Below are 19470 nucleotides of genomic sequence, written 5' to 3' on the forward strand. Positions count from 1 at the left end.
AATAGGTCAAGTTCATCAGTTGAGCCCCAGCCTTAAAAAATGAGAGCTTCAAATTAAAAAATACATAAACTTGGGGCTGGGGTCATGGCTCAGTAGTAGAGCACTTGCCTAGCTTGTGTGAGGCACTGTGTTAGATTCTTAGAACCACATATAAATAAATAAAAATAAAGGTCCATCAACAACTAAAAAAAAATTTTTTAAACACACATATATGTATATATGTGTGTGTATATATATATATATATATATATATAAACTTTTCTTTGTTAACCTATCAGTCAAGTCCCAAGTAAAACAGATACTAAAATATAGTACAGACTTCTGTTGCTCATTACAGAGTCAAAATAACTAGTAATATAACATAATTAGGATCATTTGAACAGTGACATCCAAGATTTATTTTTGTCATATAATCCCACAAGTGATGAGTGACTTGTGACTTGGGTGCCAAGTAAATTGTATGTTACCTAAATATTGAATTTATACCTTGTAAACAGTTGTTATGAGATACCAGATACAAAAACGCTAATTACTATGTTTTATATTTTATTCCATGAATCCCCTTATTATTCCAGAAAAAGAAATTCTGTCCATATTCTTTTTGGAGACTATCACTCCATATTAGATGCACTCAGACTACAACTATCCAAAGCAACCATCTCCTGCTCTTTTGATTTTATCTTCTCTCAAATAGCCATACTCAGGTTTTGCAGGGGCAGGGGGTAAGGAGGGCAGGAGATGCACAAAAAAACTAAACACTGATACTGAATTAACTTACTCTTCTGGCAGCTTGGCAAACCACAAGTTCAAATTTTCCCCATTTACTTTTAGCATACACACATACGCAGAAATTTCATGAGCTAGAATGTTACTGGTAGAGAGGAAGGAATCTTTTGAATGTGACCACAGGTTCTCCAGCATTTTATTTGATTTTGTTTTTGTTTTTGGGTACCAGGGCACTCAACCACTAAGCCACATCCCCAACCCTATTATGTATTTTATTTAGAGACAAGGTCTCACTGAGTTGCTTAGCACTTTGCTTTTGCTGAGGCTGGTTTTGAACTCGTGATCCTCCTGCCACAGCCTCCCAAGCCAGTATGATTATAGGCTTGCCCCTGTGCTCAGCTCTCCAGCAATTTAAATACTCTCTATTACATCTCTTCTGAAGAACAGATCAAGAAAACATGAACATATTCAATAACCAAAATAACCAAAACAATCTTCCAAACGAACAAAGTCAGAGGACTTAGATTTCCCAATTTCAAAACTTCATACAGCTATAGTGTAGAACTGGTATAAGACGTAGTTCAATGGAATGCAGCAGTCAGTCCAAAAATTAACTCACAGTCAATTCGTTTTTAACCAGGATACCAAGACAATTCAATGAAGAAAAATTTATATAAGTCTTTTCAGCAAATGGTGCTGGAATAACTGCATATTCACGGATTCAAAAGAAATCGGACCTCTACCTCACAACTTACATAAAAATTAACTCAAAACAGATCAAAAACTAACGTAGGAGCTAAAGGCACAAAACTTAAAGGAAAACATTGCAGGTAGGAATGTAAAATGGTACAGATGCTGTACAAAACCAACTCAGCAGTTCCTCGGAAAGTTAAACGTGGAGTTGCCCTAAAACAGAGTAAATCCAGTTCCACATCCCCAATGGAACTGAGAAGATATGCAAATGCTAAAACTAGTACTTAAAGATTCATAACATTAATTATAACAGCCGAACATGGAATTAACCCAAATATCATCAACTGATGAAACAATATGGAATATCCACAAAATGAATAATTATTCCAAAGAAGTACTGATAAAAGTACAAACATTATGCTAAGTGAAAGAAAAGATACAACATACCACATATTATACTATTCTGTTTCTGTTTTATTTTATTTGTTTATTTTTTTGGTACCAAGGATTGAACTCAGGGGCACTTAAGCACTGAGCCACATCCCCAGCCCTTTTTCATATTTTATTTTGAGACAGGGTCTCATTGAGTTGCTTAGGGCCTTGCTAAGTTGCTGAGGCAGGCTTTGAATCCTCCTGCCTCAGCCTCCCAAAATGCTGGGATTACAGGCGTGCGACACTGTGCCTCGCAACTGTTTTTTATGTAAAAATAGGCAAATCCATAATGACTGAAAGACCACATATTGCATTATTTTGTTTATTTGCCCAGACAAGGCAATTCCATAAAGAGTAGATTAGTGATTACCAGGAGCTAAAGAAAAAGGAGAGTGAGAAATGACTGCTAATTTTGGAATGATGAAAACATTTTAAATAGATAGTTGTGATGGTCACAAAAATGTATCAATATATTTAAAATCAATGCATTGCACACTATAAATTCTTTGATATGTAAAACACTTCAATTTTAAAAACTGAGAAGTTGAAAACTACCTCAGAAACTTGTTGTTTCATATTTTGATAAATGCACTGTGATTATGTGAAAGGACATCTTTGATCTTAGGGAATGTACGCTGAAGTATTTAGTATCTGCAACCTACTTTCAAACAGTTTAGAAAATAATATATGAAAAGAGAAAATAAGGCAAAGTGAACATAATTGATGAATCTAGGTAAAGGATATATGACAAAAGTTCCTTAAACTGGGCTGGGGCTGTAGCTCAGTGGCAGAGTGCTTGCCAAGCATGTGTGAGGCACTGGGTTTGATACTCAGCACACATAAAAATGAACAAATAAAATAAAAGCATGCTGTCCGTCTACAACTACAAAAAAAATTTTTTTAATTTAAAAAAAAGAAAAGTCCCTTATACTATTCTTGCCAACTTTCCGGTAAGTTTGAAATTATATCAAAATATAAACAACAGAGAAAATATGAATATACCCAACATAATTTGGACTACTGTCCTTCTCTGGATTTGTTCCTTGATAAAGAAAGTTTGCTTAATGTTACTAAAGTTAGCAACTGTACAATTTTTAAAAGAAAAATGTAGAGATGTATCAGAAGAAAACATTTAAAGAAAAAACACAATTAGAAGCTAATTAGAGCTGTAAAGTCCTTTCAAAGTATAATACTTGCAGCTCCGGAGGCTGAGGCAAGAGGATTGTAAATTCAAAGCCTGCCTCAGCAACTTAGCAAGGCGCTTAAGTAACTCAGCAAGACCCTGCCTCTAAATAAAATATTGAAAAAGGGCTGGGGATGTGGCTCAGTGGTTAAGCACCCCTTGGGTTCAATCCCTGGTACAAAAAAAAAAAAAAAAAAAAAAAAAGTCTAAGACTCAAGTATAATCAACTGACACAGGATTTTGTAAAATGCCTAAACCTTCTTAATCTACATCATTAAAGAAAACACTACATATCTATATAGGTTTAATGCCATACTAAGATAGTTTTTCTAAAAGTAAACTCATTTCTAACCATATATAGGATAAAAAATATTCTTCCTAGCATTTAATTAATATGGGAAGCATCCTCAACCACAAATTAGTCAATATAAGGAGAAATCATGCAAAAAAGGACTATACTCCAAAAACATCTACTCAAAGTAATCATCACATGTTATTTGGGTTCAACATCTACAAAGAGAACACCGGTAGTGCTCCAACTGTGTTTCTGCTATAAATGCTTTTTAATCCTTGTCAAGCTCAAGTCCTTTGATTTATTAATATCTATTGTGATGAACAATTACACAGGATTTGTATTTTAAGAAGCTCTCCTTTAAATCAATCTATGTGTTCAATGCAATCTTCATTAAATACCAATGGCATTTATTTTTCAGAAATAGAAAGAACTATCCTAAAATTCACATGGAATTTAAGAGACCCTGAATAGCCAAAACAATCTAGAAAAAGAACAAAATTGAAAAAAACTTCCTGGTTTCAAATTTTATTATAAAACTAAAGTTTCTAATGCTATAAAGTACTTTCTATGTTTGTGTCAGAAAAAAAAAAAAGTAACCAAACTAGTGTGATATCAGCTGAAAGACTAATGTACAGACCAATGGAATAGATCAGAGAGCCCAGAAATAAACCCTCCTATACCTGGTCAACTGATTTACTAGTGATTAAATCCAGGGGTGCTGTACCACTGAGTAGCACTGCCAGCTCCCCTCCCACTTTTTTTTTTTTTGAGACAGGATCTCGCTAAGTTGCCCAGGCTGGCCTCACACTGGCCATCTTCCTGCTTCGGCCTCCAGAGTAGTCAGGATTACATGTTTATGTCCCCATGTCCAGCTTTAGTTAACTGATTCTTGAAAAAATGCCACCACCATTCAGTAGGGAAAATGAGACTTCAACAAATGGCGCTTGAAAAATTGGATATCCACATACAAAAGCATGAAATTGGATCCCTACCTTATACATATAAAAAATTAACTCAAAGAATCAAAGGTATAAATTTAAGAGTTAGAACTATAAAACTCTTAGAAGAAAACATTGGAGAAAATCTTCCTGATGGATTTGGCAATGACTTCATTGATGTGATACCAAAAGCAAAGATAACAACAAATATACAAATTAGACTTCACTAAAATTAAAACTTTTGTTCAGGAAAGGGTACATCCTCAGAGTTAAAAGGCAACTCACAAAATGAGAGCAAATATTTGCAAATCATGTATCTGGCAAGAAGTTAATATGCAGGAAATAGTTAAGATGCAGAATATTTAAAGAATTCTTTCAACTAAACAATGGAACAACCTGATTTTAAAATGTGCAAAAGAGGGTGGGAAGGAATAATAGAAGTTCACCAGATTAGACAAAGGGGAATGAAGGGAAGGGAAGGGAGAGGAGATGGGAATAGAAAAGACAGTAAATTGAATTGGACATAACTTTCCTATGTTCATATACAAATACACAACCAGTGTAACTATACATCATGTACAACCACAAGAATGGGAAGTTATACTCCATATATGTATAATATGTCAAAAGATACTCTACTGTCACGTACATCTAAAAAGAATTTTTAAAAATTAATTTTTTAAACTGTGCAGAAGATTTGAGTGGACATTTCTCCAAAGATAGATAATGGTCAATAAAAGCAATGAAAAGATTTAACACCACTAATCATGAGAGAAATGCAAATTGAAACCATAAAGAGATACTACTTCCTACCCATTAGAATGGTTATTACCAAAAACAACAACAACAACAAAAAAAAAAAAACTGAAAGTTAAGTGTTGGCTAGAATGTGAAGAAACTGGAATCCCTGGACACTACTAGTAGCAATGTAAATAGTATAGCTGCTATGGAAAACAATATGGCATTTCCTCAAAAAAATTAAAAACAGAATTACCATTTGATCCAGCAACTCCACTTCTGGTTATATACGCAAAAGAATGAAGTGCAGAGTCTCAAAAAAAATTTTTATATCTATTCATAAAAATATTTTTATATCTATTTACAATAGCCAATAGGTAGAAGCCATCTAAGCATTCATCAACAAATAAACAAAATATTTATATACACACAATAGAATATTATTTTATTATTTACTTAAAAGGAATAAAATTCTGATGTTACCTCTGGATGAAGTCAATAAAGCCAGTCACAAGACAAATACTGCATGATTCCAATCATATGAGGTAGATAATAGTCAAATTCAGCGATACAGAAACAAAGATTGCCAGGAGGTAGGGGGTGGGAAGAATGAGAAATTATTGTCTAATGGGTACTGAGTTTCAGTTTGGGGAGACAAGTAAGTTCTGGAGTTGGCTGTTGTTGATGGTCACACAATAATGTCAACATATTTAATGCCAATGAACTATACACTTAAAAGGGTTAAAAAGGTGTGTGTGTATACACATAAACATGTATAATAGCACAATACACACTATATAGGTATAATGATATATATATATATGTCCACCACATACATACATATCTACACGTATAGGTATAATACACACACCATTATACATATATGGGATATATATATATGCACATATATGCATAATATGCATGTATGCCATATATAGATATCTATCTAAATACAGAGATAGTTATATATACAAATACATATGTATTTTTTTTAATTTTTTTAGGGGCTGGGATTGAGGCTCAGTGGTAGTGCACTAGTCTAGCATGTATGAGGCACTGGGTTCGATTCTCAGTACCGCACATAAATAAATGAATAAAAATAAAGGTCTAAAAACATCTAAAAAATATATTTTTTAGTTGTCAATGGATCTTATTTTATTTATTTATATGCAGTGCTGAAAATCAAACCCAGTACCTCACACATGCTAGGCTAGTACTCTACCATTGAGTCACATGCCCAGTCCTAAATATGTATTTTTTAACCACAATTTAAAAACAAACAAAAAGATAAAATGGTAGGTCTGGGGTTGTAGCTCAATGTTAGAGTGCTTGTCTCGCCCATGGGGAGCACTAAGTTCAATCCTCAGCACCACATAAAGATAAAGGCATTGTGTCCATCTACAACTAAACATTTTTTTAAAGATAAAATGGTAATTTTTTTATATTATAGCTATTTTATCACAATTTTAAAATAAAAACTTAGTCTAACTGTCCTCATTACAAACTATTAAACACATCAAACTCACTCACGTGGGCAACTTCATAAAACTACTCTCTTGTTCAAATCTTTGGTCCTAAGGGTTCATCCCTAAGGGTATCCTTGCCTTTCTCTTTTCAAAATTGTGTACTAATGAAAGTGAATCAAATCATTAGGATATAATGGGATGTCTACATTTTTAAAAGCACCCTTTCTACTACTGAAAACAGCATCTATTCAGTGAGGTGGTAACTTTGTGAGCACAGACCATGTGCATAGCAGGGAAAAGAGTAAAATGTACTCTTTGATAAATAGTTGCCAAATTTCAGTCCAGCAAATAAAAAGAAACATATACAATGTTTACTTTCTTCCAGGTTTAGGTAAACTTGGCAGTGATAAAATCCAATCACCTTTTAAGGCAAGTGATCTTCATTTACAGGAATCATGCACTGTTGTCAATTAGTAACAGAATAACACACATATTTTAATTTTTATAAAATTACTAAAATATAACAATATTGCAAAGCCAATGTTTCTAAGATGCAAAGCTGGGGGATATGTCTTTCTATTATCAGTGATTTCAATTATTTCTTAAACCTTTTAAAATTAATATGAAAGGCCTGAACTTTTCAAGTAAATTCATTGCAAAATTACCTCCTCCTATACTCAATGGTACTCAAACACACACCTCCTTAATAATCTGATCTATATAAAACTTGTCAAGCTGGATATGGAGGCACACATCTGTAATCCTGGCCATACTGAAGGCTAAGGCAGGAGGATCCCAAGTTTGAGGACAGCCTAAGCAACTTAGTGAGACCCTGCCTCAAAATAAAAAATAAAAAGATTTGGAAATGTAGCACAGTGTCAGAGTGACCCTGGGGGTTCAAACCTCAGTATGAACAACAACAACAACAAAAAAAAAAAAACCTAAAAAACTTCAACAAAGCCAACTATGGATTATAATGCTATTTCAAGATAGGCATTGCTTAAAATCAAATTCATTGGTACAATGCATCAGAAGAGAGATGGCAAGACAATCCAGCAGATAAGATAACTAGAATGGGAGTCAGATGATCTCTTTTTTCTAGTCCTGCTATACCTTAAGTTGTGTAATGATCCTAGACCAGTCACTTAGCTCAATGATTTCTACATTTTTGAGGCTTTACCCGGGTCCTGACGTGATGTTTCCAACTTGGAACCCAGGGTCTCTTTGTATGCCAGACAAGTGCTTTACCACTGAGCTAAACTCCCAAGTATGGATACTTTTAAAATTCATTTTGTAGAACTGGGAGTATAATTCAATGGTAAGCTTTCCCTTAGCATTCTCTGAAGCCCTGGGTTGTTCCCCCAAGCACTGCCAAAAATAAATACACACCATATAAAATTTACCATCTTCAAAATGCATTTTGTAAAAGTAGGAAGGACATTATCTCGAAATAGGGAAAAAAAAAACACTTTATAAGAAATTTACTACATTGGCTTTATTTCCCTCATTTCACTTTAGATCTACAACACATAAAATTTCTACAGGTATTTAGCAACAATTTATTGGAGAAACAGCATTTGGTAACCAAAACCTTACGTATTTCTTTCTAAAGAGGCAAAAATAGTAGCATTGGCTCTGAATTTAGTACTGTATTCTAATCCTAGTTTTACCACTCACTAGCTGGGTAACGTTTTGTTTTTTGGATTTATTATTTCATCTCTCTGAGCCTACATTTAGTCAGCTATAAAAATGTAGATGATACCTCAAAGGAGTGTTAAAACAAGTGAAATAAGAAAAGTATTTAGTACAACATTGGCAACAGTAAGCATGCAGTAAATGGTGGGAGTTACCTAAAATGAGAGGATTATCACCAAGATTCCACGACACTATAGATAAGCAATAGGAGAGGGAGATATGATCAACAAGATTCAAAAAGAAAGACATACTGAATCAGTTCAATTATATTTCTTACAACTCTGGTTCTAAGAGATGGTAAATAAATAGCTGGGTGTGGTGGCACACAACTGTAATCCCAGAAGCCTGGAGGATGAAGCAGGAGAATCAGGAATTCAAAGCCAACTTCAGCAACTTAGTGAGATTGTGAACAACTCAGCAAGACCCTGTCTCAAAATAAAACAAAAAGGGTTGGGGATGTGGCTCAGTGGTTAAGAGCCCCTAGGTTCAATCCATGGTGCCAAAAAAAAAAAAAAAAAAGGTAGACAGGCAGGGCTTTTATTTTTTCTTCATTTGCCAACTCCAGGTCAATATTTCAATATTTTTAAAAACTGCCTTTTCTTTAAAGCAATACTATCTATCAATGAATCAGAATGCCAGATTGATCTGCAGAATTCATCTAGTCCATCATCACTCTACTACCACTACCACCAGACAGGCTCAAGAGAATGTGCTTGGGGCTGGGTTGTAGCTCAGTAGCAGAGCGCTTGCCTAGCATGCGTGAGGCATGGGTTCAATTCTCAGCACCACATATAAATAGATAAAATAATATATATTAAAAATAATATATATTAAGGAAAAAAAGAGAAGGCTGGAGTTGTTGCTCAGTGGTAGAGTGCTTGCCTGGTATGTGTGAGGCATAGGTTTTGATTCTTGGCACCACATATAAATAAATAAAATAAAGGTCCACTGATAACTAAAAAAAATTTTTTTTAAATAAAAATAAATAAATAAAATAAAGAGAACGTGCTTAAACTCATCTCGGTGCTGCATGCATAATATGATTATCACTTTAAACTTTTATTTTTTTCTTTTTTCAGTGCTAACGATAGAACCCGGGGCCTCTCACATACTAGGCAACAGCTCTTTTACTGAATCACACCCCTAACCTTCCTTTAGTTTAAATCTATCTCAAATTTGCCATTTAAACAATCTCACATGAATATTTACATGTGACAACAGAAAAAATAAAAATACATACTCATAGGGCTGGAAGTGTAGCACAGCAGAAGAGACTTTGCCTAGCATGTATGAGGCCCTGACTCAGTCTCCAGAATCGCAAAACAAAACTGTATTTTTCATTAAAAAATTCTGAAAGAATATATAAGACAATGGAAGTATAGGACAGTATAGGGCAGTGTAGGACAGATGAGAGTAAGGATGGAATCAAGACTTCACTTATTTGCTCTTATATTACTTTGATTTATGAGCTAAACAATTAACCACCTATTCAAAATATATTCAATAACAAAAACAAAAATAAAAAACCCCTGACACTTCAAATTTCACAATAAGGTTTCCCTCCACCCATACTACTCAACTCTGCATTGACCCATTATTCATAATTCATATAACCATAATCATTAACTCATCAGTTTATACCTAAAGTCTTAAGGTTTTACAGAATGAAACTGGTACAAGGCTGATACTCTTGTATTATATAACAAATTGTTACAGTAACAATATGTAACTTTTTCTTTAATAAATATTGCCAATATCTCCAAAATTTGCCCACTAAAATCCAAAATTCGCCCACTAAAATCCAAAATTCTATTTCATGATAATGTACTACTATTGATAATTTATGGAATCAACCCTTTCTACCTTAACAAACTTAAAGTCCTCATAACAGGTTTTTTTTATTTTTTTAGTTCATTTTCATGGAAAATAACTGAACTTGAAAATAATATATCTTAAGTGAAATTCCCCAAAATGATAAATTTTTTAAATTTTTTAATATTTAGTTTAGATGGAAACATACCTTTATTTCATTTATTTATTTTTATGTGGTGTTTAGGATCATATCCAGTGTCTCACACATGCTAGGCAAGTGCTCCACCACTGAACCACAACCCCAGCCCCCAAAATGAATAAAATAAATTTGCCATAGAAATTTACAGCAGTACATGCTGGTTTCACTGGAAACTTTTCAGTACCTTCTTTCTATTTCTCCCTTGTTCAGTTTATAAGCTCTGAGATGCTATTAAAAACAGTGACTCACCTTGTTTACCTGAAGTTTGAATATAGAATATACAAAACAAAATTGCCCTCCCTGCCAACAGTGGCCTCTAAACTAATGGGTTCTCAACTAAGGGTGATTTTGCTTTTAGGAGACATGGCAATGTCTGAAGAATTTTGGGCTATCACAGTTAGGTGGGTTCTACAGGCATCTAGTGGATAGAGGCCAGGGATGCTGCAAAAGCACAGGAAAGCCCCTCACAACAAAGAATTATCTGGCCAAAATGTCGATATTGCTGTTGAGAAATTCTACTCTACATTAGAGATCTTAAGTAACCCTAAAGGAGATGACCCAGATGACTTACTACTGGAGAAAAATCAGGATGGGATTTCTATATTAGCCTATGCTTTTAACTCAAAAGTAAACAGAAAAAAACAAAAAACTCTATAAGGTTTGTCCTCTAACTTTAGGGATGTATTCAATCTCTGGTACATGTCTCAAGAAAAAAAAAAAAATTCCTCTGCCACACCCTTCCACCATAGTGGAGTTGGCCATCTATGGATTGAGACTGCTGAAACCTTAAGCATCGGCTAAACTTTTTCTCCTCAAGAAAGAATGAAAGAAAAAAAGAAACCTCAATGAGATATAAAGCTATCCTTACTAATTTAATATCTCTCTTTAAAGTTACGGTAGAAGTTGGGAGCAATGGCACATGTCTATAATCAAGGCAATTCAGGAGGCTGAGGCAGAAGAACTGCAAGTTCAAAGCCAGTCTCAGCAATTTAGCAAGATCTTGTCTCAAAATTTAAAAAAATTTTAAAGGCTAGAGCTATAGCTCAATGGTAAAACACCCATAGGCATACGCCCAGTACCACCCCAAAAGTGAATGTATATAAACACACACACACACACACACACACACACACACACACACACACACACAAATAAGCCTAGAAAATTTACTGAAAGAAAAATTTTAATATTGGTTACCTCAAGAGTGATTTAAAGGGTTGATGGGGAAGGAAGGACTTTCATTTTCCATGTTATATCTATGTATATACTAAACTTTTTGCCAAGATACTACACTATTTTTATAATAATTTTAAAAGGAGAGTTTATACATATATACATACATCATATTTACATATTCTATGACAGAAAATTAAAGATCATAAATCTCAATTTGTTCTTTAGGAATTTTTTCTTTCAACTTGCTTAAAAAAAAAAAAAAAAAAGACTATGATTCTGAAAGTAACATTAAAAAACTGTTGTTGTTGTTTTTTTTAAGTGCCGGAAAAATATGGAATATTTCCCAAATCTGTGTGTCATCCTTACACAGGGGCCATGTTAACCTTCTCTGTATCATTCCAATTAAAAAGTTGGTTTTTAAAAAAATTTTAAACTGACATCAATTATTAATCATTGGTACATTTCAATAGACTCTTCTATTCAAGGTCTCAGCTAAAGAACATGCTCAGTATGCCTAAAGAAATACAAGAGATATTTACCCCAATGTTTAAAAAAAAAATAAGGGCCAGCCAGGCACAGTGGTGCACACCTCTAATCTCAGAAGCTCAGGAGGCTGAGATGGGAGGATTGCAAATTCAAAGCCAGCCTCAGCAACTTAGCAAAGCCCTAAGCAATTTAGCAGACTCTGTCTCAAAATAAAATACAAAAAAGGGTGAGAACAGGCTGGGGTTGTAGTTCAGTGGTAGAGAACTTGCCTAGCATGTGTGAGGCACTGGATTCAATTCTCAACACCATAAATAAATAAATAAATAAATAAATAAAGGTTCATCAAGAACTAATAAATATATATATATATATATATTTTTTTTTTTTTTTTTTTTTAAACAGGGCAGGGGATATGGCTCAGCACCCCTGGGTTCAATTCCCAGTACCAAAAAAAAAAAAAAAAAAAAAAAAAAAAAAGGGCCAGATGATGGCATTCCCTAAGATAGCACAATTCCAATATTTATAAAAAGAAATTACTAATAAAGCTGAGTACCTTCCTCAAACTAGAAGATCTTTTGACCTGCCCAACAAGGGAAAGCAGCTTGTTTGTTTGTACCCAGCTCTTGGCTTGATAAAAGAAAAAAAGAGGTCCTCAGAGTATCTAGTCCTCTGTACACAAAAGGCACAGTACCTCAACAAATTCTTCTCACCTTGTCCTGCTCTATTGAAAAAGAAAATAATCTTCACTATCGAACCACACTCCAATTCATCATCTTTTAAGATGTCTAGGAACATGGTTCTAAAATATTTAGGAAGATGAAAATGAGGATTTTAGTATTATTTATCAAATGCCAGTAAGGGAGTATTTTTTGAAGAACATTATTTACGATCTCTTCACACTGGAAATTCAAAAGCAATATCAAAGAAAACAGCTCCTCTTATTAGAGAACACAGAAAAGGCAAGGAATTTGCTCAGGCAAAAAAAGGTCATTACATTCACAAAAGCATACACTATACCCTACCACACATACTAGATAACAGAGACAAGACATTCCAAGAATGTCTTCTCTACATGACATGAGGGAAACAGGGCATAGAAACAAAATTTTCTTTCTTCACAGATTAAGAATCTACACATACACAAGTATCAGCTCAGATAAGGCTGAAGTCTGTGAGTAGCCTAATGAGTTCTACATACACACTTACTACCTAAGTCCTTTTGTGGCACAGAAAATATAAGTAAAAAGGAGAATAAGTTGTTCTTCTACCACTAGCCATTTCTTAAATGGGTAGGAACCACAGATATGTGACTTCTACAATGAACTTCAAAAAAACACAAGAGGTGTGGATTATGCCCATAGCTTTAACCACATGGTATGGTGACTCCATATGAAATTATATAGAGAGGAAGAGAGATTTATGACTTTGGAGGCTCACTAGCACCTACCTCTGAAGAAATTTAAATACTACTTATATAAAAGCAAATGAGTGACCTTTCATCCTACCCATGACAATCATATAAAATGGTCCTGAAAAATCAAGAAGACTCTCTTTCCATCATTTAGATCAAAGTGAACCTTTCAGATTCTTCGTTACAAGTTTCAAAGAAAAATAAACTCTACTCTTTAGAGTCTAAAGATGGCCCCCACCTCATTTCCTAGCTCTAGATTCATCTCTCAAGTTTCTCTAAAAGGATAAAAGCCTTCCACAAGACCAAAAATGGAGGTGCTCCAGAGACTCTCCCCTGTAACTGCTTGTTCAAATAAAATCCTTTCTCACATTGGCTTAGAAGTTATTCCCCTTATATTGGGATACAGAGATTCTAGGGACTATTTCCTTTATAATCTGCATATTTGTTTTCCCAAAGCAAATGTTGGGGTCAGAATGTACTACGGTTTTTAATCTAAAGAAAGCCATACTCAAATTTAGGATAATAAGACAGTGCACTAATTGTACTCTGTAACCCACAATTTCTCCTTATTCCTCTCAAATGCAAGAGCAAGGATCATTAGTACACACAGAGAAATTCCTGTACTTTAACACCAAGACCAGAGGTTAAAATAATTGGTCACAAGGGATAAACCAGGCACCTTAGAACATTAATGGAAGAAACACTCTGAGCACTTAAAAGAATGGTCATCACAGGACAGTATATCAAAGCCACTGTCAACAGAAAACTCTGTGTAAGGAGTGATGTGTTTTCCCTAGATGTGCGTGTGTGTGTTTCTCTAGATCCCAAAAGATGATACCTACCATCCTGGATTGCTCAGATCTAAAAATGTGTACAAAAGAGTTAAAAGAAATGAAGGAAATGGTAACACATTTCCCTTACTGCAAAAGAAAACGTGTCCGTGGGGTACCTCACCTTCTCCCAGCCTAAAAATCTCAGAATTCATCTATCCAGCTATTCCGAAGCTCAGAGATGCACTGGAACTTCCTTTTCCTGTTTAACTTCACCAAACGTCCCAGGAGCAAGAGTCACGTGATTTTTCGGGGTTAAAAGCTGAGAATTACTTAATACCTGTCTCAAACTAAAGAAGGAAAATAAGAGCGCTACTTAAAATACGCAGGTAGGGCATACGTAAGGTAGAAGGCAAATAAATGGACAGTTCAACTTTGAGGAGCAGCGAATAGTAGAAATGCTCTTTGAGCGAGTTAGCTGCCTCCCTCAGTACCAAGGGCAGGGACTCCGGCAAGACCCCGCCCTCCCCCGTCTCCCAAGCGGGGTGGGCGGGAGGTAGCCTGAGGAGTCCTTGTTCCCGCGCGAAGCTCAGAGACCAAAGGACTCCCTATTGTGGGTCTACGGACGCTGACGGGAACCCGTCCCGCTCCAGCCGCGAGCTGAAGAGTAAGCCGAGAGCTCCCGAGGCCCGCATGGCTGCCACCGCCGCCATGGAACCGACCGCTGTCAGAGGACGACTGCACCCAGGAAACTGGAGGGTGGACCCAAAGAGAATTCATGCCTCACGCTGTGTGGGAGGCGGGGGTCCTGGAGCCGTACCTCAGACACTTCGTCCTCATCGCTGCCAGAGGCACCACCTCCGCCTCCGGTCCTCAGCACGGCGGCCGCCAACTTGAAATCCAGCGCCGCGTCCCCTCCGCCCGCACCGCTGCCGCCGCCACCGACTCCCGGCGCGGGTCCGGCCTCCCCGAAGAGCCTCACGGTGCGGATCCCCAGTCCGACCCCTCCCGGCGGAGGCGGCTCCGAGGCCCCGGCTGGGGCGGATCGCGGAGCCACAGAGTCCAGGTCCTCCTCAAAGGAGGTGCCGCCGCCTCCGCCGTCGGTCAGCATGGTTCGCACGCGGAGCCGGAGACGCTGCCGAGTCACTCGCGGCCACCGCCGCCGCTGATCCCGGGAAGGAGAGGAGCAGCAGGAGGAAGAAGCGTCTCCTTCCCCCCGTCCCAGCAGCGCCACTAACTTCTCACTGCCTAACCTGCTGCCTCCCGCCCCCTCAACCCGCCACTGGCTGCGGCTCTCCGGCGGCTGCAGATCATTGGCCAAAGTGACCTGTCGCTCAGGCTCCTCGTCACGCGCCGCTCGCTGGCTCGCGGCCCTCAAGCTGCGTTGACCCGCGCAGGCCTAGGCGGTTGCGAACACCCGCCTCTTACTCCCCACGAGCCGACTTCCGGTCTTTTTCTGTGTCTATTGGCCAGCCTCTCTGACTGTAGCGTCACGACCTTAAAGTGGATTAGTTAGCCTTGTGGTCAGTCATAGTGACCCTTAACAATGGGAAACTCCATTGGCGCCATAAAGTGTCGGTCACTTTGTCACAGGACGTCGCGCGGTACAATTGGCCGGTGAGGGTACTATTCATCCCGCCTCCATCTGAGGTGACGGGAAAGGGCTGGGGAATTTCCACTTCTGATTAAAATAAGGGCTTGAGGTGACGACTTACAAGAATTAATAAAATTTGGAGTAGACCTAACCCTGTGCTTGGTGAAACTCGTCTGTCAATCATGCAAGAGGCGCAGAGGTAACGCAGCTCCCACCTGTCGCTCTCCGCCGGGTGCTGAGACTATGGCCAGAAAGTAGCTGCACGGGGATTGGAGGAAAGAAGCAATCGTTCTCATGAGACCCCACCTTCCTGCCATTGCCTGGTTGGAGGATCGCAGCGTCAGTCACTGGAGCAGTCACCACCTCTGGGACAGGTGAGGCTTCCTAACCCTTCTGTTTCTGCTTCTGCCTTTGCCTCTGCTTCTGCCTCTTTGGACCCGGAGCAGGGACAGAGAGCGGAGAGGGCAGGGCGGATCCTGCGTGGAACCTCCCACCTTTCCAAGTTGAGCCCGGCGCGCGGAGCTGAGGGAACCGGGGGAGCAGCTCCAGATGGCCGCCCAGAAGCGGACCCGGCCCTCCCGCATGCTGGGACGTGGCTGGGCGCGGCGATTCTACAGGCTTTAGGAGGGATCGCCCCACGGGACGGTGTTCTCTTGCTTGTGGAAGGCGGCGGGCCCGCGGGGCTGGACAGCGCCATCCCTCAGTACCGGGAACTGTCCCGCCAATGCCGCGAGCAGCGCGTGGAATCCAACCTCAGGGCTGAACTGCGCGAAGGAGTGCTACAGGGAACTTTCGAGTTCTGGTGCCGCCGCTTATTTGCTGGGTGACTTTAGTGCGTTTGATGTTACTCCATGTACAATGGAAGTGTTATCAGCACCTGCCTTGTTGGGTGATGGTTGTGAATAAACTCCGTGATGACCTAAAGTGCCAAACTTTAAAGGAAAGACTAATTTTGTTACTCACTGCCCCTTCTTCCTTCAGGAGTTCTCCGCCAGTCCTGGTTTCCGCCAGCCCAACCAATTCTAACCGGATTCTGTGATACAAAACAAAGCTAACTAGGAGGGTCCTCCTCCTCTAAGGATGTCTATTTGCCTCCCTACTCTCCCTATCTCTATCTCCTTTATCAATAAAGAGAAAGTTTAAAAATGTTCACATTCCAACTACTCCTGTGTCACAACAAATGAGTTTGGTGAAGTTTGTATGGCAAATGCCCTTTGACCCAGAGAATGATTGTATGATAGCAAAGTTTGGCTAAAAACAAGATTCATCATTTTCTCCTTACAACGTTAAGAGATTTGCCTATCTTGGTTGTGCAGTTTTTAATATTTCACCTTCTTTAAACTTAAATCTGAAAATTCTATAAAGAATATGATGATTTCTTAAATGACTTTAAAATTGATGCTGCTACCTTAACATTTCTTTGACTTGGTAGTCGCTCATTTCGACATTTCACATGCAAAAAAAAAAAAAAAAAAAAAAGGAGTGTTTTCCATATACATATTGAGTAAATATACTTTCTAGTTAAAAATAAGTTGTAGAAAATAAGAAAATAAGTAGAGGACTATTTTTATGTAAGTGCCATGTACACCGTCTTTAGTATTTGTGAACTTAATTAGCCCATACCCTCAGTGCTGTTTAAGTTTTCAAGGCATGTGTGACTAGGTCACAGCCCAAACTAAGCAACAACAAAAGAAACCTAGCACTGCCCAACCCACTTCAAAGCTGGATTATCCAGAATAGGTATGGATACATCCTTAGGCAAAAACAGGTATTGACTGGAGCAACATTACAAAGGAACTATTTGTCATTCCTACCACTAATACAAAAATAATTTCTGATGCAACTCCCTGGGCAAACTCATTAAATACTTTAAACAAATGTAATGAATCTCAAGGACAGAAGGAAAGGAAAACTGAGTATATGCATTTTATCCATTATATTTGAGAGAGAAAAATATACTATCTTCTCAGTGCCTAGCAACCAACCCCTGAGTACAGTCAGAGAGAGATGATTGAGCAATAATCTTTATTTCACTTGGACCTTGCCAGGATCACTGGCACACACCTGTGACCCAAGGAACTCAGGAGGCTGAAGCAGAGGATTGAAAGTTCGAGGCCAACCTCAGCAATTTAGTGAGATTCTGTCTCCGAATTAAAAACAACTGTGGGTATAACTAAGTGGAAGAGCACTCGCCAGGGGTTCAATCCCCAGTACCTTGAATAAATAAGTAAGTGTAATAAACCTGGACCTTCACCCAAAACACTTATCAGCAGTTTGACAATATGAGAAGTAGGAACTCTCAATCTCCTCAATTTTGGTGATTGCTATATAGAGTGTATATTTTGTGATTTAATGCTTCATATATATTGTATTCCTGTAGTTTTATTTTTAAAAATGTGAAACTGAGAAATTACCATATCAAAAGTCATGTTTTTTCGTGAATGTGTAAAATCACACTCCATGTATTCAGTGTAAATTATTGGTAAGTATTAATGTGATTGACTGGGTAACCTTGGTTTTGATATATTCTATCTTAAGACAGTCTTTACTTATAACCAATTAAAATTTAACAATTAAATTAAAAAGATAATCTTTACTATTAAAAAAATTAATACATTGATTTTTTTTTTTTTTCTTCAAAGACTGAGTCACTGGCAACTGCAAAATCCTCCTTTAAAATAAATTTGTTAGAACCAGGTTTGGTGGTACATGCCTATAATCCCAGCTACTTGGGAGGCTGAGGCAAGAGAAGAAAAAGTTAGAGGCCAGCCTGGGCAATTTAAGGATACTATGTCTCAAAATATAAAAAGTAAAAAGACTGGGGATATAGCTCAGAGGCGCAGTGCTTAGCTAGCATATGTGAGGTCCTGGGTTCAATCCACATCCAGTACCACCAAAAAAAAAAAAAAAAAAAAAAAGTTAAAAAAAATGTTAGAAGTGAGCATTAGAATCAAATGGTTTGGGACTGGGGGTGTAGCTTACTTACTGTTAGAGCACTTGCCTAGCATGAACAATGCTCTGGGTTCAGTCCCTAGCACCACAAAAAATGAATAATAGAATAAAATGTTTTCCCACAGAAAACAGGTGGGAATTTTGGGGATATTTGAGCAATATCCCCAGCTCTTTAAACTACTATTATTTAATTTTGAGACAGGGTCTCACCAATTTGCCCAGGCTGGCTTGGAACTTGCAATCCTCCCACCTTAATCTCCTGAGTCACTGTAATTTCAGGTGTGCTTGCCACTTTGCCTGGCTCGTGGGAAGATGTATTATGGTATTTTGTAATATGTTTCAAAGCACACACTTCTATTTAATCAGGGAAGGGAAAGGGTAACTATATCCCAAGGATTTTTAAAACTTCTTAGGTAACAAGAGGCTTCATTCCTCATATGAGATTGACAAACTAAATCATAGATACAGGGACTTAAACTACATGTAGTTCTTTCACATACAAACTGTATTTTCTCAAGACATTTAATTTCTGTGTTCTTTCAACTCAGTTCAGTCTGTTTATATAAAGAAAGGAGAACTCAACAAATTCGTTGCACTTTATATTATGTCATTAAATCTTTGTAATAATCCTATTCAGATTTCAATCATTTTGAAGATGATAAAGTTGGAACTTCAAAAAGGTTAAATAATTTGTCCAACACTATAAAGCCAGTGTATGGAAAGACTAGAATTTGGGTTTATTTTCACCTGATCCCAAAACCCATGCTCTTCCCACTATATCACGCTGATTCCATAGTATTTGCAAAAGCAGAGAAACTTCATTAATCAGGAAAATATTCTCAATTATGTCCTTATAAAGGACATAACTTTTTAGGTGGAGTTATCCCTCACTACCACTAAATAT

The 19470-nt window shown here is 37.5% G+C and overlaps 1 protein-coding gene and 1 long non-coding RNA gene across 10 annotated transcripts in view; one reads left to right on the top strand and one right to left on the bottom strand.

The window, feature by feature from the left end:
- The window catches only part of LOC306663564 (ankyrin repeat and KH domain-containing protein 1), a 128326-nt gene extending 113059 nt beyond the window's left edge, over positions 1-15267 (bottom strand). For all 9 annotated transcript variants that reach the window (XM_079143926.1, XM_079143928.1, XM_079143931.1 and 6 more), the window contains exon 1: positions 14841-15267. In XM_079143926.1, the coding sequence (XP_079000052.1) occupies positions 14841-15131 (291 nt within the window). In that variant the 5' untranslated portion in view covers positions 15132-15267. The remainder of the gene's footprint in view (positions 1-14840) is intronic.
- Positions 15268-15416: 149 nt separating this feature from the next.
- Positions 15417-16762, top strand: LOC306663609. The gene is made up of 2 exons (XR_013764483.1): positions 15417-15988; positions 16596-16762. It is a non-coding gene; the product is annotated as an uncharacterized lncRNA (long non-coding RNA).
- The last annotated feature ends 2708 nt before the right edge of the window (positions 16763-19470 follow it).

The sequence above is a fragment of the Sciurus vulgaris genome, assembly GCF_902686455.1.
Source record: "Sciurus vulgaris genome assembly, chromosome: 6".
Lineage (NCBI taxonomy): Eukaryota > Metazoa > Chordata > Mammalia > Rodentia > Sciuridae > Sciurus > Sciurus vulgaris.